We start from the raw sequence: 26983 nt of genomic DNA on the forward strand, positions 1-26983 counted from the left end.
TGTACCGGGATATGTCATTTATTTTATTTTATTTTTTTTGTCTGTTCTTTTTTAAAATAGTGGTTCATATTAAATATTCCAGAATGACAGTACAGTATTTAAATGGTCGCCAGCTGCGATCTCCACATATTGCATAGTAGTAGACGTCAAAGATGACTGCATAAAGACAGATAGGCTTCTTGAAGACACCCTGGCAAGCCATATAAAAAAAAAAATTAAAAAAAAGTGATTACGGCACATGCTATGGCATCAATTTGAAATGTCACAGCAGATTTGTCCCATAAGTCTGCATGATTTATTTTAGAGAGTTGATTATGTTTTCTGCGGTAAAAGGGTGAAGATAGTCTCATTTTCCTTAATCGTTATTTTCAAACGGGATGGGAGCATTTCTGCTCAAATGTTCTGAACTCCTGTTTTGATGCCAGTGTGGTGTTGTGCAAAATGAAGCCCCTTTTTTCCGAGGCACGAAAGAAGGGCAGCAAGCATGACACGATGCTGCCATGAATACGAAGTAAGATCAACATGACGAACGGTACCTTCAAAGACGTCCGGAGTGTTCAGTCTTCATCCGTGCTCGTCTGTGAGCTGAAAAACTCTTCCCACGATGCTTTGAGGGGCTGCCGCAAGCTCTTTGCGAGTTCCAGCACGGCTGGCGGCACGAGGACCACGCAGGCCGCCAGGCCGGAGACGGGCTCCTTCATCGGCGTGTCCCGCCTCCACTCACCCGTGTCGGTGTGGAACACGTGAACGTATTTCATCCGGTGGCCGACGTTATGAGAGCGCCCGCCCAGCACGAAGATGCGAGCGTCCGACACCGCCACGCCAGGTTCCCCGTGGCCAGCAGGCAGCGGCTTCAGCGAAGTCCAGGCGTTGCCCGAGGGCTCGTAGCACGCCGTCTGAAACGCAAGACACGAAGGTTGTTGTCATTGCATTTGAAAAAAAAAAAAAAAAAATTCTTTTGTTTTTTAATCACAAGGACTCATTTTAAGTGATTACTTTTGACCCCACAAATCCTCAATGTCAAATTTTATTCTAAATTTCATTAACTCATTTGCTCCCAATAACGTATAATACGTTATTTTTAATGTTCAAAGTGTCCCAAAGACGTATTTATACGTGTTTTTTTTTGTGTTTTTTTTACGCTAGAGCATACAGAAGGCTTTGATGCAGCCTCTCAACTGCAAAGAACGGTTGCAAAAATGGTTGTTATTACACAAATGTCCAGAAGGTGGCAGCAGAGCAAAGGAGATCAACCATGACCATGTAGAAAAAAAGCTCAATTACTTACAATTTTAAATAGAAAAGTGATGAAACTTAGCTCTCTTCAAATGCTAATTGCTGCAAAACGGAAACAGATAGAAACATACTTTTTTTCCTGATGAAAGAAGAGACTTTAATCTTTCTTTTGATCGGTTCCACGCTTTTATAGCAATTGAACACAATATTCTGTGGGCCTTGCAAAACCAGTCAAAATCCAGTAAAACAGCCGGGAGCGAACGGGATTGCGAAATGTGAAAATGGCGGCCAGTGAATGAGTTAAAAACAAAAAAAAGACTGAACCTGTAAAACTGTAGTGTTGAATGTGATGCAGTCCAAAAAAATTGGGTGCACCTCACTTTTTGTTCTGGTGCAACAGGATAAAAAAAATAAAAATAAATGGTGCACCAATGCAACCACTGGAAAAAGTTTGTCTCTCGCCTTGCATGGCGAGAACAGAAAAGGTCAGTAAGAACATGTAAACGCCACACAGGAAGGCTGTAGCCTGTTTTGGAACCTCCATCTTAGAGTCCATGATGAGGTCGATGTGCTAACGACTATGCTGCCTCATGCAGCATATATCAAAAAATAAAATAAAAAAAACAAAACATGACGCTCTACCTGTAAGACATCCCGCCGGTAGCCTTGCTCGTCATTACTTCCCCCAATGACATACAGACGTCCGTTGACAGCGGCCATGCCGTGCCACGCTCGCCCCACCGGCCCGTCCGCGCATGCCGTCCACTGGTTGGCCGCTGGGTCGTAACAGGAAGTCTCTCTCAGGTACGCCCGCCCTCTGCGCCCACAAGTAATGTACATTTTTCCATCGATCACAGCTCCAGCATGGGCGTACACCTACAATCAAGATGGAACAATTAAAGAGAAGGCCGGCCTCCATTCCTGAGGAGTGGTGAGTATGTAGCGCCCTCGTGTGCACATAGACAGAATTACAGTTCGTACCTCTCTGGGGAGAGGCGACACAAACTCCCAAGTGTTGGTGTGCGGGTCGTAACGCTCCACCGAGCACAGCTCCTTGCTGTAGTCACGACCTCCGATGGCGTAAATGTGGTCGCCCAGCACGCACACGCAATGGTCGGCGTGCTGATGCTGCAAAGGTTGGATGGAGCACCAACTGTTGTGACGAGGGTCGTATCTTGAAAAAGAATAATAATCATTATTCAAATTCATGAATGATGACAGGAGTAGGTTATTAGCAGGACTTCACAAATAAAAGGAAGAAAATGTGTGCAGATTGACGCTCATCATAGAAGTCAATGTAGATTCCATGAACATTCTGACAACATACGGTACATATTTACACTATGTATAGTACACCCACATATTCAGTTTTTTTGTTTTTTACCTGATTCCCCACTTTCGTGCATTTTTTTGGATGTTGACTGATTTTGCAAGGCCCACACAATATTGTGTTCTATTGCTATAAAAGCATGGAACCTATTGAAAGAAAGATTAAAGTCTCTTCTTTTATCAGGAAAAAAAAATTTTATGTTTCCGTTTTGCAGCAATTAGCATTAGAAGAGAGCAAAGTTTCATCACTTTTCAGAAATCTATTTAAAATTGTAAGTAATTGAGCTTTTTTTCTCTAGATGGCCCTGGTTGATCTCCTTTGCTCTGCTGCCACCTGCTGGCCGTTTGTGTAATAACTACCATTTCTGCAACCGTTCTTTGCAGTTGAGAGGCTCCATCAAAGCCTTCTGTATGCTTTAGCATTAAAAAACAAAAAACAAAAAAAAAAACAAAAACGTACATCTTTGGGACACTTAAAACATTAAAAAAATATATTTTCAAGTTATTGGGAGCAAATGAGTTTAATCACACAAAAGTCTCAAAGGGCTTATTGTTAGCCAATTGAAAGGTTTGGTTAGCTTTTATTCTACTTTTTTTTTTTTTTTTTAACGCTTGTTTCAATCTTATTTAAGTCATTGTTTGTCTTTGCGTTTCAAACGAAATGTGCACTATTGCATGTAAGAACAACTGAGGTCCCTTTCTGTTAATATAAATTTTTGCCCACTTTTCTGAGTTTGCTTACGTGACGAAAGCTGAGCCGTGATTGGTCGTTGCCTGAGCTGAGCAACATTTTCAGTTGACAGCGACTAAAAAAAAAAAATTGCTGCTTAATTCATATTCCACAAACGTAATATCACTCAGAAGACCGTGTTTAGACTAGTGTAGCTGCATAGAGCATATTATTGTAAATAATTAGATTTTTTTTTTTTTTTTTTGGTAATATTTTGCTCGAACCCGTAATGGAGTCCTCACCTCCAGCAGCAAGTCTCTGCACGAAATCCACTGGTATTCCTGTCTCCACCAATAAGATACACAAAGTTGTTAAGCACAGCAATTCCCTGGTTGGACATCTGGGGACTTTCGACCCCATTCAGAGCCCTCCACTCATTCCAGCTCGGGTGGAACACCTGCAACAGGTGCTCGCTGTCCACATGCGAATGGGAAGAGAAGATCCCGCCGAAGGCCAAGACGCATTCGAAGGTGGAGCGGGGCCGCGTGAGGGGACTCTGAAGGACTGGCTGCCAGATCTCCTGCTCGTGGTAACGGAGGGCGGCAGACACGGCTTCCTTTAGCGGGCACTCATCCAGTTTAGTGTGAAACCGCTGCAGCACTTGTTTGTCCATTAGGCAGAAGCGCACCGCATCCAGCATCTTGAGATTGTCCTGCAGTACAGCGAAATGAGCAACATTCAGACGGACGCAACAATTGCTAAATCCTAGTTCATTGTTCACGTCGCTGTTAAATCACCATTTAAAACTCATTTGCTCCCTATAACGTGTAAATACGTTTGTTTTTTTAAATGTTCTAAGTCTCCCAAAGACGTATTTATACGTTTTTTTGTTTTTTCCGCTCCCGGCTGTTTTACTGGCTTTGGACTGATTTTGCAAGGCCCACAGAATATCGTGTTCAATTGCTATAAAAGCATGGAACCTACCAAAAGAAAGATTAAAGTATCTTCTTTCATCAGGGAAAAAAAAAAAGTATGTTTCTATCTGTTTCTGTTTTGCAGCAATTAGCATTAGAAGAGAGCTAAGTTTCATCAGTTTTCACAAATCTATTTAAAATTGTAAGTAATTGAGCTTTTTTTTTCTCGATGGCCCTGGTTGATCTCCTTTGCTCTGCTGCCACCTGCTGGCCGTTTGTGTAATAACTCCCATTTCTGCAACCGTTCTTTGCAGTTGAGAGGCTGCATCAAAGCCTTCTGTATGCTCTAGCACAGGGGTGTCAAACTCATATTAGCTCAGGGGCCACATGGAGGAAAATATATTCGCAATTGGGCCGGATCGGTAAAATTGTAAAATAATTTTTAAAACATTGCCGTCAATTACATGCAGATTTTCGCTATTTGTGGGCCAGCCCTAAATTGTACAAATCTGTACATCTGTACAAATATTGTCCTAAATTTTTTTTGCATAAACCTGTATATTATTCACTGATTGTGTGCCGGGTGCCGTTAATGAAGTTATAAGGACGTTAATCCTTGTCATATGTGTAGTTGAATGTGTCTTATTCAGCATGTTTGTGTTTGATTCATGTTTTTATTTTTTAAACAAACTAACTTTAAATTTTGTTTAAAATAACGACATTCAGAGCAATTCCATGTACAAGATGCATTGCTCAACTGAGACTTACTTGTGTAATTATGAATTTATAAGCTTTGATTGTGGCCGGCTGATTAATTGGGCCGACAGTCTTTTTTTTTTTTTTTTTTTTTTAACTTTACAAAACCATCTCGCGGCCGGATTAAACCCCATTGCGGGCCTGATCCGGCCCCTGGGCCTTATGTTTGACACCCCTGCTCTAGCATAAAAACAAACAAACAAAAAAACGTATAAATACGTCTTTGGGACACTTAGAACATTTTTAAAAAAAAACGGATTTATACGTTATTGGGAGTAAATGAGTCAATCGCAAGTGGGTCTGGAAAGTGTCCTCCACCACAAACCGGCATTGACTGCACGAGGAAGAACAGCGTGACTAGCATCGACCTTTTGTGTCGGTGACAAGAGAGAAAAGAAGGACACACCTGACTGACCTGCAAGTACACCTGGTCACTCTCCACCTGCTCGGGACTGTAGTGGTAGTGAAGCGCCGCCTCGTACACCTCGTTCTCACTTTGCACCTCCAGCTCATCGCTGCTCAGCACCCGGAATACTTCCTCTTGCGGGAGCCGTCGGTAGACGTCCGTGCGGGACAAAGCCTGCAGGTTGCTCCGAATGTACGAGTGGACTTTGGCATGCAGTTGCTGCAGTCCGTAGAGGTCGGCGAGGCGATGTATTTCCAATAGGTTGCTCTCGTCCAGCCAGGAGAAGAGGAACTGGCAGCAGAAGCCGATGACGTCATCAAGCTTTTGGAAAGATGAAAAACGTCACAAACGGAACATAAACAGAGTGCAACACCCTAAGTTGTACAATTCAACCAAAAGTACTCGCGCTAGGGTGAGTTTGTTTCAATCAAAATCAAATATTTAAATATTTGAAAATTATTCGGCACATTACAGTATTTAAAAAAAAAAAAAAAAAAAGATTTTTTTTTTTAACCTAAATCCAAATGACCTGGCCCATCTGTCTGTTTTAAAAATAATTTTTGCCCTTGTGAGTAGTTCTCTTCATAAATGAATGTACATGCTTCTTTCCCCACACTTTGAACGCTGCAGCTTTCAATGTGTTGCGGTTCATTTCTGGATTTTTTTTTTTTTTTACTAACGAGCTTCATGCTGCCGATACGAAACATTTTGCCCCTAAAATTTCAAGTACGGTAAATTTTTTCATCTACTCGCGCAGGTACAACCACTCAATTTGCTGACTTTACATTTTACTTTATTATTATTTAGTATTTTTTTTAGTGCTGTCAAAGTTAAAGCGTTAACTAATTAATTAATCACAAAAAATGATCGCATTAATCATTTTTTACCACAGATTAATCACACTATTAATTTTGACCGCAGATGTGGATGGTTACATTAAAGGTAGCTGTTGGAGTTTGAGCAATAAAAATAACTACATGCATTAAAGTCAAGCATTTAATAAATGTTTACATATGCCGTAGGTCATTTTTTCCCCATTTTAAATTATGCAAATAATGAATTGATTAGAAAAAGCAGGATGAGCGTGTGCAGCGGGCAAAAATGTCGGGGGGAAAAAGCTTTTTTTATTCAGTGATTAATCGTGATTAATCAAAATTCTACGATGTGATTAATCTGATTAAAAAATGTAATCATGTGACAGCTCTAATTTTTTGTTACTCCTCCTACTTCTGCTCCACACTCCAGCCCTTTTATCAGTAATACTGTAAATACTGTAAATAGTGCAGCCCTAAATTTCCTACTTGTGCCCCTAAAATTTGAGGTTATAGTGGGCCAATTTAGACCCTAAACAAAAAAAAGTTAAGTCAGGAGCCGTGTTCTGGCATCTTCCCACAATAAAGACTAACGAAATGGTTTATAGGTGTGAATGCTAGTGTGAATAGTTGCCTATCAACATATGCCCTAAGATTGGCTGGCAACCAACAGAACACATCAGGTTTGATTTTGGGGTACCTCCACATTTAGCATTACGGCAAGAGAAGAAACCACACCTGAACCAATGTGGCCGCTACCAGGACTTCCTGCACACAGTCGAGGTCTAACTCGATCTTTGAAGTGTAGATGTAGTCCAGTATTTTGGTCATGCCCAAATAGGACACGCCATGGACTGGAATCTCGTTCTGCTGCATCTCACGAAGGCCTCCAGTGAACATTCCCCTACGGAAAAAAAAAATTGTCAGGGCTAACCAGCGAGATGTCAACAATCACTTGGAAAGTTTGAACTGTTAAAATTGCCATTCACTTTTCACACCATTGAATACGATACTGCACCGCCCATCCAATAGGGTAAAACCAACCTGTCTCCCGACGGTCTAAGCCCAGCATGCATCCATTTCTGCATGATGCTCTTTTGGGCTGTGGATGAGCTGGAGTCCATCCCAGCTGACTACTTCCAGGAGTGTTTTTTGCGAGCCAAATGCAGAGCACATATGGAAAAAGAACCTTTACACACAATTTAAATTCTACAATTCACCCGGCACCCTGCTGCATATATACAGTGGATATGAAAATTCTGTCCACCCTGACCCTAAATGTGACAACAATGACCCGTCTTCTTCAAATGTCTGGACTATGGGATAGCGTGGGAAGGTGCGAACTGTGGATGGTCGAGGGGTCGAGGGCCGACTTCAGGTCGAGGACGTTTGGCCTGTTTTGGCAATTTTACTATCAGGAGCTAAGCAGCATGCATGGTAGACAGAAATGTTCTTCTAAGTGAGCTGCATCCTTGTAAATCCGCTCACATTTCCATTAAGATGCAGTTTCTGTAACTTTATGCATGTATATAAAGTTTAATATGACTTGCTTACTTAGTTGGGATTGACCTGGATGTCACTATTTTACACACAACCTAAAGTCACGGTTTGTTTAAAAAAACAAAAACAAAAAACTGCCATGCAATGCAACATAAAACAAATGGAACCGTGTGCTTTCTGGAGTTTGTCACTCTTTTATTTTTATTTTTTAAGTTTTAGTTTTTTTAACTGACGACTGCCACCTCTGGCCTAAAGCGTAACTGCAGCCTCAAGCTCGTACATGTGCGAGCAAGTACATACGTTCTAATAAACTCTGTTTTTTTTTGTTTTTTTCCCCCCCTGACTCCACTTCCCTCCCACATTCCAATAACAGTCATGTTAGGTTAACTGAAGACTCCAAATTGTGTTTTTTATGTGTATGTGCCTTATGACTGGTCGGCAACTATCCATCCATTTTCTTGACCGCTTATTCCTCACAAGGGTCGCGGGGGCTGCTGGCGCCTATCTCAGCCGGCTCTGGGCAGTAGGCGGGGAACACCCCGGAATAGTTGCCAACCACTCGCAGGGCACACAGAGACGAACAACCATCCACACTCACACCGAGGGACAATTCGGAGCGCCCAATTAACTTGCCATGCATGTCTTTGGAATGTGGGAGGAGACCGGACTCGAACCGGAGACCTCAAAACTGGGAAGCGGACGTGCTAACCACTCGACTACCATGGCCGGCAACTAATTCAGGGCAAAATTTGGTCCCATGTGTGGTCCTTGACCCCAACGGGTCTGGAAACGCCCCCGTGTGTACATGTGAGGTCAAATTAGTGACTGCAGGAGTTGTCACAACATACATGGCTCTTCAAGTATGTGTACAATGTGTTAACTTGTGGCAGTTAAAGTCTTTCCATTTTTCACACTACAAATCCCATGCATGATTGTCATAGGAGAAAATAATAGTGCGTTCGAGTGGCAGCAAATGTGATTGTTGATTGCAATTAGGTTCCTGGAAGTGTCATTTTATCAGTAGCCTACAGTAGTAACTAGTAATGAAATGTAGAGGTAATTTAGTATGTATTATTGATGTTATTTAAAGCAGCGTCACGAGTCCAAGACGGGTTTTCACTTTCACTTTCACAAAACAAGCATTTTACAAACAGAACGTTTCGACCGTTTTACCTAAAATAATCGCAGGCGGCAGCGAGCAGCACGCGATGGCCGTGGATGGCTCGATCCTCCACCAGCAGCACCACGTCGGACAATATGCCAGCTTGCCGGAGCCCCAGCAGGCTGTCCAGGAGGCTTTGGGAATGGCCCGAACTTTTGTACGTCTGACAGCCGCGGCGGGCTGAGGCGCCCACCAGACTCGGCTGTCCGTCGTCGGCCATGGCAGGGCTGTGTTGTTCAGGCTTCATCACCTTAAATGGCTGGTGCGAGCATTATCAAGGTGACTTCCGACGTGAAAAGCTATTCAACAGCTACTCAGGACAAAAAAAACCAAACAACAACAGGAAGTGGAGGATGGGCTGCTATCAGGGTGGTTATAGTTCACTAGTCATGTCACCGCAACAATCACAGTACATTCAAAGAAACGGTTCAAATCCAAATGCGTGCATCCGAATCGATGTTCAGCTGTTATCTAACGTCAACACTCGGGAGGTAAAAACGCCAAGCACAGCTAGCCAGCTAACGTTCAAACCTCACTACTTGAAGGTCCAAAAATAAACCTTTTGTCTGTCCTTAAAACAACGACAGCAGTAGCGCTGGTGGAAGCACGCTGTTTTTGTTTTTTCGTTTCAATTTTGGAATCTCTCGTTAAAGGTATTATTTTTGACGTTTGCTGATATGCTTATGTTGAGGCGCTACTGTGTTGATATTGTCCTATTGGTCAGCATTATCTTATTCGCCCGCCCATTTGTCCGCCTGAGCCAATCAGAAACGTACAAAGACGTAACCCAAACAATGTCAAAGTGTTTCAGGTTTTGAACAATGTCAAAGTGTTTCAGGTTTTTATACTTCCGCAACCACTTGATCCGTTTTATATTTGTAACGATTTCACACTACTACACTAATTAAATAAATTTACGTGCATTTCTAGCGTGTCATACTGTAATTATTTCTATCATATACACTACAGGTCGCTCTTGATGACAGGATGATTGCGGTTGGTCCTATTTAATTTAGTCCATCCATTCTCTAGACCGCCCATTCCTCACAAGGGTCGCGGGGGGGTGCTGGAGCCTATCTCAGCTGGCTTTGGGCAGTAGGCGGGGGACACCCTGAACTGGTTGCCAGCCAATCACAGGTCCTATTTAGTGCACTCACTTTATCAAGCTACAGCCGATTATGACAGCCAATATTCATTTGAATGGTTGAATTAATGTGGGATATCGGGTTGAAATTCAGAAGTCTCCCGCCGGAATCAGGAGAGTTGGAACAAAGTCTGTGACGCAGCAAAACTGGCGACCGGGACGAACCGTCGAACTGTGCAAACTCGGTCCTCGAGCTTCCGGAGTCCTCCAGGGTTTTGGATGTTTCTTTTCTCCAACACACCTGAAAAAAAGAAGAGTTTGACAGCACAAATGAAAACTGGAACTCATAAATTGAGAGAATTGAACTGTATTTCATGGCAAATGATGTGACAGAATAACAAAGTCGCTACACACCTCAGCTTGATGGACTTATGACTTCCTGAGAAACTTATTAGCCAGCCGAGAAGCCTTCATCACAGATTGCTTTGTGAACACATCGAATAACCACGGAACCTAAAGCCCGCTTTCACAACCGAGATCAGTTCAAAGATGAAAGCATTGTATATTCTGTTGCCCAAATAACATAAAGACGACTCAGTTGTGTGACTTTCTGATGCGTTACGTGACAGGCTCATTCGTGGTATGCATTGTCACAGCGCACAAAAGAGACTTCTGTCAGAGAAAAGATCTCGCACTGGAAAAAGCATTTGGGCTATTTGAAAGATGCGCTGCGGCGACAGAAATATGGAGGACCAAAACTGCCAAAATTCGAAATAAATACATGACTAAATAAATCAAGAAATGTCTAAAAGTGAAAATAAAAATGAATATAAAAAAAATATAATTTCAAAATTAGATCTAAAAAAAAATATATATATAAATGGAAATAAATCCGTTTTTATTTTCACTTTTTGTCATTTATGTATTTATTTATTTAGACATTTATGTAATTATTTAGTCATTTATTCATCTATTTATTTAGTAACTATTTATCTATTTATTCCGTTATTTATTTAGTCATTTATTTCGTCATTTATTTATTGATTTATTTTGAATTTTGGCAGTTTTGGGCCGTACAGCTATGGCGTTAGATTTGTGCCACAATTCCGCAAGCGTGATCAGAAGTACCGTGTGCAAAGGCGTGTTTCGTGCGTACCAAAAATGTCTTTCGTGCGTACAAAATGTGTTTCGTGCGTACCAAAAATGTGTTTCGTGCGTACAAAATGTGTTTCGTGCGTACCAAAAATGTGTTTGTGGTGAGCAGTTTTGTTGTTTAACTCTTTGACCGCCAAAAAACGTTTAATAACGTTTAATAAAATCACGATGTATGCCGCCATAAACGTTAAGTGACGTCAACTACTTTTTTAATTTATTTTTTTGGGGGGGGGAATATATCAGTGGTCAGTGCAACGTCCAAGTGCAGCGCAGCCGGCTCAATGAGTTGTGAAATCAAAAACAGCCACTAACTATGGCCAGCAGATGGCAGCAGTAGCTGCTCGGGCCCTAACTAGAGCTGCGAATTACATGAATGAAACATGGCGCAATCTGATGAAATAGAACGTTTTCAAGGCTGACGTGAATGATCAAAGCCTTTGTAACATTCAACCTAATTTGACGGAGCGTCACTAAACAAAAAATAATAGTATCAAAGTCACTTTTGTGGAGGAAATGTATCGTTTCTTTTCCATTTTCGCTCAATGTCACTCGAATGACCTATTTTCAAATGGTGATTACTAAAGAACGGAATAAGGTAGAAACATACTTTTTTTTTTCTAATGAAAGAATGGAATGCGATCTTTCATGTGGTCGCCATGTTGTTTATGTAGCAAAAGAACACAATATTCTGTTTGCTTCGAAAAATGAGTTAAAATGCTTGAAATCCGCTGGCATTGGGGGTTGTTTTTTTGTTTTTTAATAAAGTGTGTCAGTAAAAGAGTTAATGAACATTTTGAGATGAATAAATGCACACAAAACGACACCATTCATTGTTTTTCGGTTGTTTTTCAGGATGAACTGTCGCTTTTATGTGACATGAACTATTTCTGTTGTCACAAAGCCACTGCGCGCGTGTGTGCGTGCCAAGTATTGAAGTCGTTTTAAGGAATATCCGTGCTGCCATCAGTCCCAAACAGCTGGACGGCCCCCTCCTACCTTTTCTCCGACACCACTACTAACTTTCTGTCATTTGTGGCTCACCTGGCGCCAAGCAAAGTCGCTCCAAGTCAACGCGGGAGGCTGCAAGTCGGTAAGAAACTATACAGCTCAATTCTAACCAAATGACGAAGAACTGTTATGTATGTTTTTGAGTGGGAAAAGTAGAACGGTAAAAACATTTGTCAAATGTTGTTCCTTCAAACAGAACCTGAGCACATTCTCCCACTCAAGAAGATTGAAGTGGTCAGCCAAGGACGATTGTCTCCATCATTATGGTGGAAATCACATGCTGTTTTAGACGCTATAAAGCAGGGGTGTGCAAACTTTTTCATTTGAGGGCCACATAACAGAAAATCAGAAGGACGCAAGGGCCACATCATGTTAGGAAGAGAAATTGTGTTTAGTCCTGAAAAATTGTACAAATAATTGATTTGTGCTTTTGCATATTTAGAAAAATGCTTCAGTATATAAACCAATTTATATATAATATGGCAGTAGGGTTATTATAGTTTGGGAATTTTTCATTTTAGTTTTTATTTTTGTTTTTTTAAATTTAGTTACTTTTAATTAATTTTCAGGGTGGTTCTGTTAGTTTTCGTATTAGTTTTAGTTCTTTAATAAATGCTTAGTTTCAGTTTAGTTAGTTTCAGTATTAGTTTTAGTTTTTTAATGTGTATTACTTGTGCACAATATTTAAAACACACCATGGTCGTGACGTCATTATTCTGGTTTATATCAAAATAAATCTACTAAAAATCACATTTAAAATCATCCCAAAGGCTCATGCATTAAAGTAATTACCAAAGACTAAAACGAAGGACATTTTTGCTATAATTATAGTTAGTTTTATTTTAGTTAGTTTTTTAAAACATAAAATGTAGTTTCAGTTTTTTTTTTTTTTTTAAAAAGCACCTTCGTTTTTATTTTATTTCGTTAACGAAATTGTTTTTTGAATTTTAGTTTTTTCGTTAGTTTAGTTAACTAAACTAACATTTAATAGCACCTGTGTTTTTCGACACCTTCCCTTCTTACTTTGACAATCTACAAATGGGCCCCGGGCCGTAGTTTGGACACCCCTGCTGTAAAGTCTCGATCGGCACAGTTGACTGGATGATGCGGTCCTGCCGGACAGGCGACTGTAGATGACAAATCTGCCGAACGAGTGACATTCCGCATGTATGCAAATGAAATCAAGCTACTCTAAAACTATCATTCTCAGTAGGGTGCGTGCGTGATATTCGAATATCTCCAGAGAAGATTAGCGTTTAATGATGAGAACTTTTCTTATTTCCTAGCAGAAAATGAAGACCACTGCACAGAGGAAAATAATGCAAGGCTCTCGAGACCGCCAACGTTATTCCTCAAAATAATTACACAACATTTGGCTCAACGACCCCTGCGAGTCTCAAGCGATATCATGGAGCAGCAGCCCAACAGCCACTACAACCAAGCCTTGTGGAAAGAGATTCCGTGGGACTTCACGGAGGACTGCTCGCTCTCGATGAGCGGCACCACCTTCCTCATCGTGGCGTACAGCGCCGTTCTGGCGGTGGGCCTCGTCGGGAACTCGTGCCTGGTGCTGGTCATCGCCAGGCACAAGGAGATGCGCAACGTCACCAACATCCTCATCGCCAATCTGTCCTTCTCCGACATCCTGATGTGCGTCGTGTGCCTGCCGGTCACCATCGTCTACACGCTGATGGATCGCTGGATCCTCGGGGACACTCTGTGCAAGCTCACGCCTTTCATCCAGTGCGTATCGGTCACCGTGTCCATCTTCTCGCTCGTCCTCATCGCCATGGAGCGCTACCAGCTCATCGTCCACCCCACCGGATGGAAGCCGATGGCGCGGCAGTCCTACTTGGCGGTGGCTCTCACCTGGATCACCGCCTGTTTCATCTCCGCGCCTTTCGCCAAGTACAGCATCCTCGCGTTGCCGTTCCAGAATCTCACCGCCCCGTTCCCGCTCGACGATCAACTTGTTTGCATGGAAGGGTGGCCGTCGGTTGAGGCGCGCCAGGCCTACACCACCTCTCTGCTCGTCTTCCAGTACTTCCTCCCGCTTTCGCTCATCATGCTCTGCTACCTGCGCATCTACCTGCGGCTGCGCCGGAGGAAGGACATGGTGGAGCGCGGCAGGAACGCCACGCAGAAGAATAACAGAGGCGCCACCAGGATCAACGTCTTGCTCGCCGCCATCGTGGTGGCCTTCGCCCTCTCCTGGCTCCCGCTCAACATCTTCAACACCGTGTTTGACTGGAATCACGAGGCCATCCCATCCTGCGGCCATGACGTCATCTTCTCCTTCTGCCACCTCGTCGCCATGGCGTCCACCTGCGTCAACCCGGTCATCTACGGCTTCCTCAACAGCAACTTCCAGAAGCAGCTCAAGTCCACCCTGTTGCACTGTCGCTGCTGGGCCGTTGCAGAACGCTATGAGAGTGTGCCGCTCTCCACTGTGGCAAAGAGGTCACCAAACGGTCAGTCCTGAGCATTGGCTCCAACAGCATCAATACGTACATGGAGCCACAACATCGTCAATAAGATTTGGTATTGAAATAAATAAATAAATAAATAGTCATTGTGGAAAAAGCTGCATTGGCATTGAAACAAATATTGGCATTGTCAAACAAGAATTGGCATTGTAAAAGGGTGTTTTGAAAAATAAAATACAAACATTGAAAAAACACTGTTTTCTTTAACCATATTTTCTTGTATTATGATGTATTTTTCAATGCCAATCTGCAGATTTTTTATTTTTTTTCCGAGCTTCACGGTTTTTCAGTTTCAACTCGCCTCCCCTATCGGCAGTGTTTTAACGTGGAGGGGCGGGCGCGAGGTTTGGGGCGGGGCTTTGATCAGGAAAACGCCTTCCAGCTTTTCCGGAGAGGAGAGAGGAGAGCGCGCCCTCTGTCGGCTAAAGGCAATACCTGAATTCCCTGTGGCATATATTATACATATTTAGCTAGCATGTTAAGTGGTTTACTACAGATACATTAACACTGACGACACAAGGTTATATGTAGAAAAAAACACAGACTTACTGGCGGTTTCGGAGTTCCCGGTCAACTTTTGTATCCACGAGTCTGTGACGATATGCCACAGGGAATTCAAGTATTGCCTTTTAAGCCGACAGAGGGCGCGCTCTCCTCTCTCCTCTCCGGAGAAGCTGGAAGGCGTTCTATTTCGTCCCTCCCGACCGCCAGGTGGCGGTGCTGTAACCAGCACGGAATTTCCCTTGTCGCGATCGTTTTCCTGGTCAAAGCCCCGTGACAAGGACAAGGTGGGTGACAATATGGCAAGTGCTGACAGTATTGATGACTTTAAAATAGAGTGTGGCCTGGGATAAGTTCATGATTATTGACCAAGTAGCCTATCACACCAAGAAATTTTTTTTTGTTTTGTTGCTATGGCTCTGGGCATTTATTTATGTGCATTATATGTGTGTGTTTCTTTTTATCTACAGTATGTGACACTTTCAGTTTATTGTGTGGTTGGCAATAAAATGCATTCTGTCGCGTAAAATGTTGCTCATTTTGGTATGTGGATTAAATTAAAACATTTACCATTATCTTGAGTGATGTAATACATTTATTATATATTATATAAGTGTTTGTGGTTTGTTAAAAAGGCCAAGTTGAACTATATTTGTGAGGTTGCGGCGCTGTTTATTGGCACTGTTTCAATTATAGTGAGGCATGTTGTTGTTAGCCACATGGGCTCTGGGTGGAGGAGTGGAACCGTCACTTGCCTTCAGTGCTGGTTGGCGTGGGTTCGCTTCCCCGTCTGGTAGACCGTGAGTGAGTGAGTGAGTGAGTGAGTGAGTAAAGAAAGACAGGTGGAAAAAAAAAGTTATTGGCCACATATGCTTAAGACCACACGCATCAACAGTCAAATGAGTTGGTGGCTACCGCTGACCTCAATATATTACTGGATGGACGACAGCCCATAAACTTGAATGAATGCCCTGTAATTGGCTGGCAACCAGCTCAAGGTGTTCCTGGCCTATTGCCCGAAGCCGGCTGGGATAGGCTCCAGCACCCCCGCGACCCTTGTGATGTGTAAGCAGTTAGGAAAACGGAAGGATGGATATTTTAATGAATGAATGATAGAAAACTAAACGGAAAGCCTGTTGTTGTGCACTGTCATCTTTTAACATACCAAGGAGCGCTAACTTTTAATTCTGACTTGATATTTGCATAAATGCTACCCTAATTAATATTTGTTTCATCTTTTATTTTATCGATTTAGCTTCTCTAATGGACTATATAATTTATACTGTCCAGAAATTAATAATTTGTGAAATTATTATTTATTTAAAATATTTTTAACCTTAATGTTATATCACAATACATTCCGTTACCATGAAGGAATGCAATTGGTAGTAATCTGAATTTTGGGCCATATCGCCCACACCTCGATTGTGGTGATAAGGCATTATGATGAACACCTGAGAATTTTGACATTCACTTACTAAGTTTGTCGGTGACAATTTTGTTCAATAAATAGCAGCTCAATTATCACAAATGCTGTAATCTCGAAACTTCCACTTGTTTTTAGGGAGTGCCAGAAGCAACTTGGTCTGCTGATCTTTAGGAATCGGGTTGGGCAGTAAGGATGTAGCAGCTCTGATAAATAGGAAGAAGCAAGATTATTCAAAACATTTCAAAACAAACAACACAAGCTTTAAATGTATTCTGTAATACAAAGCGAGCCAATGAAGGGACAGTTGTAATAAACGCATGAATTAACTTCTCCAAAATCAGATCTGGATAAAATTGGCTTCACTTTGGAAGTGCTGCTCATAATTCCATGTGGCCTTTACTGTGAAAAGCAATCACTCAGTTTTAGGGGATCTGGCCAGCTCAATACTTGTCACATCCCCCCAAAAATTGACATCAGGTCACTCAGGGCTTGTTCCTGTGCTAGTGCGTGTTCTGCTTCCTACGCATGGTCACGGCACCTTTGAGCAAGAATCCTCAATTTACCTTCGGTCATAGTGTGTTGTGCATTTTGAAGCTTTGTGTTAAACTACCTGCGTATTGTTACACGAATTGTTTTAGAAGCTTCTGTAAATGTTCTTGAGGGGCCACGTGATAGGGTAGCTGGAGCCGCTTGTTCTTCTGGCTGCAAAGTGCGGGGCAGGCCTCAAGAAGCAGCTGACACACCTTTTCGTGACCTTGTTCTGCAGCCTGACCAACCAAGCGTTTTACAAAATAACAGAAACAACAGTTGAAACAATGAGATGCTTCTGTGATTTCACCAAGCAACATGCCCATTACTTTATTTTGGTTAGGTATATCTTACCTTGTGTAGAGGAGACGCGCCGTCATCATCAGAGATCATTGGATCAGCTTTATGGAGCAGCAGCAATCTCACGACATCCACATGACCGCAGAATGCTGCGCGGTGGAGGGGCGTGGCACCACCTGGTGTCTGAGGAGATGCGCAAGCACCGTTTTCGAGCAGAAACTCACAAACGGTGAGATGACCGCCGCGACTTGCATAGTGCTGAAACAAAATGTGCACAAATCAAACATTTTAAATAAGAATCATGGAACAGGAACAATAAACGCAATGATAGTACATCTTCTTGGTGAATTTACCAGAGCTGTGTATCCTGCTGTGTCCCTGAGGTTTGGATGGGTACCCTTTTGGATCATCGACTGGACTCGCTTCAAATCTCCATTCATGGCGGCGGACCACACACCTGCACACAATACAGTTTGGATATTCACCTCAATAGATCATTTACATTCTAATGCCTCAAACGATGCAAACCTCGTTCAAAGTCCATCTCGTCCACTGTCTGGTAAACGCTGGGAGATACAGGAAGTGTGCAGCATGAGCAACAACGTTCTCCATCAGAAGCCATTGTGTCGTCTGCAGTAACATAACTAAAATTCAGTGATCGCCATTTAAACTTTTTACACATGGGGAGAGTCGGGTAATTTGTGCCAAGAGGCAAGTAGTTCCACCCCTGTTATTAAAAAACAAAAAACAAAAAAAAAACATAAAAGAAATTGGTCATGTGACCACATATTTTTAAAGAGACATCCATTTCGCTCATCCGGTAAAAGTTAAAAAAAAGGGAGACACGTGGCTTAAGAGGAATTCTTTAAAAAAGAAAGTGGGGGGAAAAATAATAATTGTGACTGACACACCTGAGAAGATGGAGTTGGACAACACCCACAAAGAAAGCGGATATACACAAGCTGAACAGGAAAAGAAAAAGAATGAGAGAAGAAAAGGCATCTGAAACCTGCAAATCAAAGTTTTGTATTGAATCTGTCTTCCATTTAGATAGCATTATCGTTTGTGAGATTAAAATGATCTTTTTTTTACTTCAATTATCAATGGCACAATTTACCCCACTCACTGAATGGTTAAGAAAGTTGTGCCACAAAACCACTTTTTGTTTCCCCCCTAAAGGCTAAAGCTCCATTTCTCAGTTTATTAAAGATCCAAAGTGATTGCTCCCAGGCATGCACAACATCCCAAACTATATCAACATATTTTAGTTGGAGGCATTCCTGTAACCCCCTTGCGTAAAAGACAGTTTAAGTAAAAATTGGCACGACTTTACATACCACCCCACTCCCCCCTACATTACGTTATATAATGTAACTTAATTTTTGTTTTTTTTTGTACTTACAATTGTGAAAATGTACGTACCACACTCGCCGATGACGGAAGGTTGTCGAAGGCGATTTTTTTACGTCTTCTTTTTACTGCACCCTTTAGCAGGAACGGCTGGCTCAATTTGACAGTAGAGTATGTCTTGCGTTGTAAACAATAGTCCCTTCGCGTTCAAAATGGTTGGATACGCCAATGATGCCGCGCCACGCATGAGCCCAATTGGCCCATACTAGTTTGGCTACAAAACTTGCGTTGTGTTGCATTAATAGGTCTTCTTTCTCGATTTATACTTGATGCATGCATTAAAATCGAATACAGAAAATCTGCCCAGTACGTCCCCAAAGACGTGTTGACGTCAAGTCACGCTAAGCCAATCGCAGTGCGGTTCTCAGAAGTTACCTTCAATGTCGTCTAAAACAATGGTTTATATGATAGCTCTTTATATAAAGCAACATCAGTACTTTGTGATTACAATTACTATGAACTATAATCTATTTCAGATTAAAACCTGAGTAAAATTTAAAAATATTAATTTTGAAAACATTATATTTCAATAATTATGTTTTACTGTTTAAATTAGTTCCGGATTACAGTGAAGGCACCATCGGTCTCGTGTTATTGACTGTTACTAGCTAGCAAGATTGATATATGGTATATATTAGCGGGCAAGCACGAAGTTGTTTTTAAGATTCCAACAAAGTACTGTAACAAACTAAGTTGTGTGTTCCTGTGTTGCACATTTTGTTTTGTAAAAAAAAACCCGCATCGCACGTCTCGCCGTGAAGAAGGTTTGTTCGTGTTGGCTGCTCGCGTTGCTTTGCTAATTACGGCTCGCCGCCCGCTGGTTCCTTCTTGTGTTCGGCGTCGGCTGCGGCCAACAGTAGCCGTTTATGTGAAGACAAATATATCAAGGTGGAATACCAAAACAAACAACGTCTGCTGGCGGCATTCTCGCAGGACGCACAGTAGGATACTTATAACCAAAGAGCAATAATGAGAAGAGTCACGTTATTTGTTAACGGGACGTCTAAAAATGGCAAGGTAGGTAAAAGACTCGATTCGATGTTGTGCGAGGACGCTTGGCCTGCTTATTTGACTGTACTGTTTTTGGATTTCATACCTTTTGTTGGTCATTTGTCAATTGCTTTTATTCATTTGAGGTTCTTTCATGGCCTCTCTACCTTATACGAATCTACACGTACACACCTAAAACTGCAACTTAGCCCTGCAAAAGAGCCGACGAGATCTTGTAGCAAACTTGTCGCAGGATTGTAGTACACAACACAACTCAATACTGTACAGTAAATGTATTTTCTTTGCTCAGGTTGTAGCAGTGTATGGGGCTTTGTCTGACTTACTATCTGTAGCCAGCAATAAATTAGGAATCAAAGCATCATGTCTATATAATGGCAAGGGAGGTCTCATCGACGACATTGCCCTAATCAGGTAAGCACATGACGCAACAAAAATATGTCAATCAGTTCAGTCTTTATTGCCCTGTGTCTAATTGTCTCGTCTTTGCACTAAATAGAGACGATGACGTGCTGTATGTCTCAGAAGGTGATCCTTTTATTGGTGAGTTGCATTCTGTCTGCAGCTTATGTCTTCCGTTGACTGAACCTTAAAGACTGTCACTTGTATTTTTGCTTAAAGAATTTCAAAATGAAGTCAAAAATGGATCTGATCAACATGGCGCTCACACTGACTGGTTGACCCTGAACATTGGTGGTCGTCTCTTCACCACTACGAGGTGGGTGGCATTTACTCTTGTAGCTTACAGAAATGTGTACCCTTATTAATGCACTCTCTTTCTTGTTTGTATTGTATCCTTTTTTTTTTTTTTTTTACTAAATGTGTGCATTAGGAGTACCCTGGTCAGCAAAGAGCCAGAAAGTATGCTCGCTCACATGTTTCGAGAGAAAGGTACTCAGGGCGCCCGGATCTATTTTACATGAGTTTCAATGTGAGCTTTTGGTTAAAAATGTAACGAATGAGTTTTGTCTTTTTGGTCCAGATGTGTGGGGAAACAAGCAAGATGAGCATGGGGCCTACCTCATCGACCGCAGCCCGGAATACTTTGAGCCCATTCTTAATTACTTGAGGCATGGCCAGCTCATTATCAATGAGGGCATAAACATAAGAGGTATGAATATGTTTGTAAAAAAAAAAGAAGTAAACGTATATAAATGTACAGAACAATGAATCCAATTCAATGACATCGCAAAGGCTGTATAGTTGGCGGGAGAAAACTTTTGCTTCACTTCACTTGGTCAGTAGGCTTTACTATGTATAATTTATTTATTTATGTCATGTCCAGTTATGTTTAGTGCTTAAGAAATGCAGTCCAGATGTTTACATATCATCATTTTCATGAAACATGAAAAGTTGAAGTGATAAAGACACAAGATTTGTTTGTATTAATGTTGTAATCTGATTCGTGACTTACTAATGTTTAGGTCACACTTGTTTGGTAGAATTTTATGAAGTTGTGAACGCTTAAAAAAAACTGCAAGTCAAAATGTTTAGTAAGTTTGCAACTCTTCTTGAGTGAGAGAGATAAATAAACGCTGTCATATTCATTCAAATAATTGCATATTAAATCGCAATCGCAATATTGAGATGGAAACAAATAGCAATTAGGTTATTTTCCAAAATTGTTCAGCCATAATGTATATAGCTATGAACAGTGGTGAAAACTGTCTTCTAGGTGTCCTTGAGGAGGCTCGTTTTTTTGGAATTGAGCAACTTGCCGATCAGTTGGAATTGGTCATGAAGGTAATGATGCTTAAAATGATCAAACTGTGTCGTTATGTGCGCGCTGACCTGTCATATATGTGCACTGTGACACCAGAACTCGCAGCCGCCTGAAGACCATTCGCCCATTTCCCGCAAGGAGTTTGTGCGTTTTCTTTTGGCTACACCCACCAAGTCTGAGCTACGGTGCCAGGTAAGTGAGTTAAAAGAAGAAAAAAAAGAAGAAGAAGGAGATATAATTAACTTACTGTATCATATGGCTCTGCCCTTCCGGAAACATCCCGTCGATTTGTTCAAGAAATATGATTATCTGTCAATCTAAGAGCTGTGATTTATGCGTTATGGTTTAAAAGTTAAGAGTGGAGCAAGAAGCAGTAATATGCATATTCAGACCGTAGTACCACTACAAAATCTATAACAAATATTGTGTCTTTATGTAGATATTAATGTTCAATTTTGATTGACACTGTGAGAGTGGTATAAATTTAATCTATTCATTGCTGTGGTTGTATTTTTCAATGGTATAGAACTGTACTGTATGATATTTAGCACTATTACCGTTATTTCTGTCAAACGCTCATATATGTACAGGTAGAATATTTGATACAGCTCTTGTATTGGCTTCAATTGCCTGTATATTAAGGACATGGTTATAATGTTGTAACTGATTGGTGGAGCTTGTCACAGATTTTACAAATTCCCAAATGCCAAAGAAGGATTTCAATAATATTTCGTTTTACACTTAAGTCATAACACTAAACTGCTTCACATTTTATTCAAAAGATATGATTAAAACTTCTTATGTTGCATGTCCGTGATCCTCTTGCTTCATATTTTAGGGTCTTAATTTTAGCGGCGCCGATCTGTCCCGGCTTGATTTGCGCTACATCAATTTCAAGATGGCGAATCTCAGCCGCTGCAATCTGACACACGCCAACCTGTGTTGTTCCAATCTGGAGCGGGCCGATCTGTCCGGAGCCAACCTGGATGTGAGTCCATCGGTTTTTAATAACGTCTCTTCCCCAAGTTGCGCTATCATTTGCGTTAATTTGCAATTCACGGTAGTTAGGATAGTTTGTGTTAGGCTTGACAAAATCAGGATTTTCCAGCCGATTAACAAATTAAAAAAAAGAAAAAAAATGTAACTGAGGTGATGAGAAGATAGACCAATCTAATCTATTTAAACAACTTGTTTATTTACGGTACAGTTGACCCCTGCTAGCCAAAATTAGCGTATAATTGATGACCATTGACATGCATTGGGGGGGAAAAACAAAACAATTAAACTGTAAACCCCCCCCCCCCCCCCCCCCCAAAAAAAAAAAAACAAACAAAACAAAAAGTACTGTAAATTATTTAAAAATATTGGATATTTGGATATGGCATTCCGTCATTGAACAATGAAGCCTTTTTTGTTTTTTTTGGGTCCACTTCACACCTCCCGCCTCCTCAGTCATGTGAAGATAGGGCCGTTCTGTCCACACACAAGCACACACTGACCCAATTAAGCACATAAGAAGCGTGTGCACACGCAAGTGGGAATGAATGTAACGCGCTATTCTCAATGCTTGCTCTCTCAAAGGGTGCTAACTTACAAGGCGTGAAGATGCTCTGCTCCAATGCAGAGGGAGCCTCTCTTAAAGGATGCAACTTTGAAGATCCCTCTGGGCTGAAGGCCAACCTGGAAGGTAATCAATCCATCACACGTCTTTCACCCAGGCAGCTGTGGTCACCTTTTTTTTTTTTCTTTTTTTTTTGTGCTTTTCTGGCAAATAGGTGCGAACCTGAAAGGAGTGGATATGGAAGGAAGTCAAATGACGGGCATTAACCTGCGGGTGGCCACTCTGAAGAATGCAAAGCTGAAGAACTGCAACCTGCGGGGCGCCACTTTAGCGGGGACGGATCTCGAGGTGAGATGAGTCCATCAGAGCGATGAACACTTAATAAATCGCCAGCGTAAAACACATTTCTGACGTCATTTTTTTTTTATTTTTTTTTTTAACTCATTCACTCCCAGCCATTTTCACATTTCGCAATCCCGTTGGCTCCCGGCTGTTTTACTGGATTTGGACTGATTTTGCAAGGCCCACAGAATATTGTGTTCAATTGCTATAAAAGCGTGGAACCGATCAAAAGAAAGATTAAAGTCTCTTCTTTCATCAGGAAAAAAAAAAGTATGTTTCTATCTGTTTCCGTTTTGCAGCAATTAGCATTAGAAGAGAGCTAAGTTTCATCAGTTTTCACAAAACTATTTAAAATTGTAAGTAATTGAGCTTTTTTTCAACATGGTCCTGGTTGATCTCCTTTGCTCTGCTGCCACCTGCTGGCCGTTTGTGTAATAACTACCATTTCTGCAACTGTTCTTTGCAGTTGAGAGGCTGCATCAAAGCCTTCGTATGCCTTCGTATGCATAAAAAACAAACAAAAAAACGTATAAATACGTCATTGGGACACTTGGAACATTAAAAAAAAACGTATTTATACGCAAATTGAGTTAAGCTTACATGAAGTAGTGGATGTGGTCAACCTCTAATTCGTTCAGTTTGGTCATATTTGAAACTTTTTTTTTTTTTTTTTTACCTTTATACAGATCATTTTAAGTCATACTTTAACCTTCTTTACTGCCTTGTCTTTGTAAATAATGTTATGTTCATTCAGACGATTGCCATGAATCAGACGACGCTTTTGATTTCATCTTGCTGAATCTTGTCACAACACGGTGAGATTTCCTCTCAGTTTTGATCTCATTGGTGCGCGCGTACCTGCTTCCTTGCTGCAGAACTGCGACCTGTCTGGCTGCGATCTACAAGAGGCGAACCTGAGGGGGTCCAATGTCAAAGGGGCCATTTTTGAAGAGATGCTGACACCGCTGCACATGTCGCAGAGCGTTCGATAACTGAGCATGTGACGTCAGCCCAGCCGCGGCCGGCTCCTTTCATCATTCAACTGCTACCGCCTCTGGTGGTACATTTCCTCACTTTCAATCTTTTTACCTGCATTTCGCGCAGTGTATGCACTTCCCTGACATTCCACCTCTCTCATGTTAGCTTTAAATATCGCACTATTTACCCAGGGTTGTTTTGGATGTATTTCATATCTTTTTATCCGCTTCCATTTATCCGAGGTCAACAAGTCTCTACTCGATCTCCAAAGGGGACACGGTCGAACGCCTTCTCCAAGTCCTTCGGCAACCACCAAAGTTGCGTTCCTCCCCTTCCATGCCTTCCAAGTCTCACCGTCATTGCCCAAGTGAGCATTTTGAAGCCCCCCCAACAGAATGAAGGAGTCCTGAGAAAGAGCGTTCTTCAGCTCCCCCTCCAAAGAGGTGCTGTTGGGTGCATAGGCACAGTCAGTGAAAAAAAAAAAAAAAGTTAGATATTTATTTATATTTTTTAAACAAAATATTATTTTAATGAATTAATTATTAGATTTAAAAAAATGAAGACTAAAATATTCAAAACTTGTCAAGGGTCCAAATTTGTAACGGCAGATGAATTTTTATTTTTTGTAATTATTATTTTTTTTTTTAATAATAACATAAAATATCCAAAAAGGTAGAGGAAAAGCAGAAAATTACCAAATGTCCACAAAATTGCCGAAAATGTCAGAAAATTGAATGAAAAGGCGGAAAAGAAAACTCAAAAAATTTACCATAAAATGTCCAAAAACAAAATAAGAAATCTTGAAAATTACCATAAAAATTAGTGTTGTTCCAATACCGTTTTTTTGGCCCCCGATACCGATACCCAGCTTTGCAGTATCGGCCGATACCATACCGATACTTAAGATTTTTTTTTCCCTCAACATGAAAAAGCTGTCCTGCCATTGGTTCAGAGCATTCAATGGCCAATAGGATATCTTAGATCGGCATGCAGTGAACATGTCACATACCAGTGAATGTCGTGCATGAGCAAGACACAAGATGCTGCATCCAAAATCCTATATTAGAGTTAGAATTAATGGTATCGGCACGTTACTTGTGAGTAGTCACCGATACCGATACCACTGTTTTAATGCAGTATCGGCACCTCTGCCGATACCAGTATCGGTATCGGAACAACACTAATAAAAATATCAGAAAATTGATAGCAAAACACAATAAATGTCAAAGAAACAGCCATAAAATTACAAAAAAAAAATGACCACAAGTCCATAAAATTGCCAAAAATGTCAGAAATTTGGCAGAAAAGTCCAGAAATGTATGAAAAATTACTACAACAACAAAAAAAATCCAAAAAGGGAAAGATACAAAAAAATGAGCCTCAAAGTAGAGGATGCTGCATGTTTTTTTAGTTTTTATGGTGCAGCTCTAATTAGCTGTTGGACCCTCAGTATAAACACGAGAACGCTGTATCCTTCATCACATTGTTCAAATGTATTGCGGCTCCCGACGTATTTTTGGTTATTTATTTGGCCTAAGATGGCTCTTTTGACAATAAAGGTTGCTGACCCCTGTCCTAGGAAACCCCTTCACCATGGTCAGGTGACATCACAGTGAGGAACTGCTTATCCGCGTATATTGTAAAACAAAATGTTTTTAGTTTATGTAGAAGTGTCGGGATCCAATCATTTGGCACAATAATGTATACATGTGTATATTTTTAATAGGAGTTTGTTATACATTTCGCCAAAAATAACTTTGGCCTGATACAACAACTCTAAATGAGAGCCAAAACTACAGGAGAGCAATGTCAAGGCTCAAAGTGCTGTGAAACTATGCGACGAGCTCGATGTCTACACGGCTCAGGTATGCAATACAAAATTTAACAGCTCTCACCGTACTCAATATTTTGTCCTCCAAAAGCTTATTCTTGTTCCTGTGCTGTGTGGATCTACCTCCTTTTTTTTTTTTTTTTTTTTTTTGCATGTATTCAACTGTGATGCTGCGTACTAAAATGTTCACGTAGGTCCAAGTCACATCTTCGTTTTCAAATGGAGAGACTTCATTAATGCATCTGGTTTAGTCGAAAGGTTGCAGTCACATTTGTATCATGTTGATCATTCTTCACATCCCTGTATAATCACGTCATCATGTTTTGAAGCTATTTGCACAAGTAAACGTATATATATATATATCTTTTCATCCCCAAAAATGTAAATTGTGTATTCCTGTGTCTATTGAATCCAGTGCTTCCAAAAAAAAAAAAAAAGAAAGATTGTAAATAGATTTAGGGAGAGGTTCTTTTGTCAAGGATCAATCATCTCCTTGCTTGACTGTGTCTGCCTGCATGTGTGTTTTGTGTTTGAACATTTAACTGGAGCTCAGCGCTGCTCTGATGCAATACTTTTTTTTTTCTTCTTTTTTTTTTAACTCTGTTTAACAGAAGGTACCAAGCTTGTGAGAGTGATTGATGAAGGCAATGTTAGCATATCACACCGTGTGAAAGTCAAAGGAAGTGATCTGATTATTTATTTGAACACATTGTGAATGCAATATAGAACAATTGTTGTTTTGTTTTGTTTAGAACCGGGGGCGTACATCTCCTTGTTAATGATTATTGCACTTGACTGTGGAAATAATTTTCCATTATTTGACTGTTAAAAATAAACTCATTGGAAGAAGACAA

General features: G+C 41.1%; 4 protein-coding genes across 13 annotated transcripts; 2 read left to right on the plus strand and 2 right to left on the minus strand.

Annotated features, from left to right (window-relative positions):
• Nucleotides 1-10761, minus strand: klhl22 (kelch-like family member 22). 4 transcript variants are annotated; one of them, XM_077521350.1, is made up of 9 exons: nucleotides 10284-10761; nucleotides 10095-10170; nucleotides 8797-9095; nucleotides 6862-7027; nucleotides 5312-5632; nucleotides 3538-3947; nucleotides 2218-2410; nucleotides 1879-2112; nucleotides 1-896 (listed from the first exon to the last, which is right to left on the minus strand). In XM_077521350.1, the coding sequence occupies exons 3-9, from the start codon at nucleotides 9030-9032 to the stop codon at nucleotides 558-560; spliced, it is 1899 nt and encodes a 632-aa protein (XP_077377476.1). In that variant the 5' UTR covers nucleotides 9033-9095; nucleotides 10095-10170; nucleotides 10284-10761; the 3' UTR covers nucleotides 1-557. The 4 variants fall into 4 exon arrangements, with proteins under 4 accessions (XP_077377476.1, XP_077377477.1, XP_077377478.1 ...); XM_077521351.1 differs by lacking the exons at nucleotides 10095-10170; nucleotides 10284-10761 and having other exon boundaries at nucleotides 1-190; nucleotides 537-896; nucleotides 8797-9595; XM_077521352.1 differs by lacking the exons at nucleotides 10095-10170; nucleotides 10284-10761 and having other exon boundaries at nucleotides 5321-5632; nucleotides 8797-9595.
• On the minus strand, nucleotides 9626-19057 carry ankrd39 (ankyrin repeat domain 39). 7 transcript variants are annotated; one of them, XM_077521363.1, is made up of 7 exons: nucleotides 18699-19053; nucleotides 17805-17906; nucleotides 17630-17733; nucleotides 17331-17534; nucleotides 17059-17215; nucleotides 15775-15809; nucleotides 11238-14479 (listed from the first exon to the last, which is right to left on the minus strand). In XM_077521363.1, the coding sequence occupies exons 2-5, from the start codon at nucleotides 17896-17898 to the stop codon at nucleotides 17069-17071; spliced, it is 549 nt and encodes a 182-aa protein (XP_077377489.1). In that variant the 5' UTR covers nucleotides 17899-17906; nucleotides 18699-19053; the 3' UTR covers nucleotides 11238-14479; nucleotides 15775-15809; nucleotides 17059-17068. The 7 variants fall into 7 exon arrangements, with proteins under 7 accessions (XP_077377488.1, XP_077377489.1, XP_077377490.1 ...); XM_077521362.1 differs by lacking the exons at nucleotides 11238-14479; nucleotides 15775-15809 and adding an exon at nucleotides 9626-10170; XM_077521364.1 differs by lacking the exon at nucleotides 15775-15809.
• Nucleotides 11969-14862, plus strand: LOC144018799 (neuropeptide Y receptor type 1-like). The gene is given in 3 exon segments (XM_077521354.1): nucleotides 11969-12114; nucleotides 13319-14485; nucleotides 14488-14862. Coding segments are annotated over 2 exon segments (1125 nt in total). The 5' UTR covers nucleotides 11969-12114; nucleotides 13319-13440; the 3' UTR covers nucleotides 14568-14862.
• Nucleotides 17324-26983, plus strand: kctd9a (potassium channel tetramerization domain containing 9a). Its single transcript, XM_077521353.1, has 13 exons — nucleotides 17324-17505; nucleotides 17633-19703; nucleotides 19987-20108; nucleotides 20194-20237; nucleotides 20316-20412; nucleotides 20527-20585; nucleotides 20677-20805; nucleotides 21370-21437; nucleotides 21514-21609; nucleotides 22256-22405; nucleotides 22999-23104; nucleotides 23193-23326; nucleotides 24196-26983. Exons 2-13 carry the CDS (start codon nucleotides 19656-19658, stop codon nucleotides 24310-24312), a joined length of 1170 nt encoding a protein of 389 aa, XP_077377479.1. The 5' UTR covers nucleotides 17324-17505; nucleotides 17633-19655; the 3' UTR covers nucleotides 24313-26983.

The sequence above is a fragment of the Festucalex cinctus genome, chromosome 5, assembly GCF_051991245.1.
Source record: "Festucalex cinctus isolate MCC-2025b chromosome 5, RoL_Fcin_1.0, whole genome shotgun sequence".
In the NCBI taxonomy this organism is placed as follows: domain Eukaryota; kingdom Metazoa; phylum Chordata; class Actinopteri; order Syngnathiformes; family Syngnathidae; genus Festucalex; species Festucalex cinctus.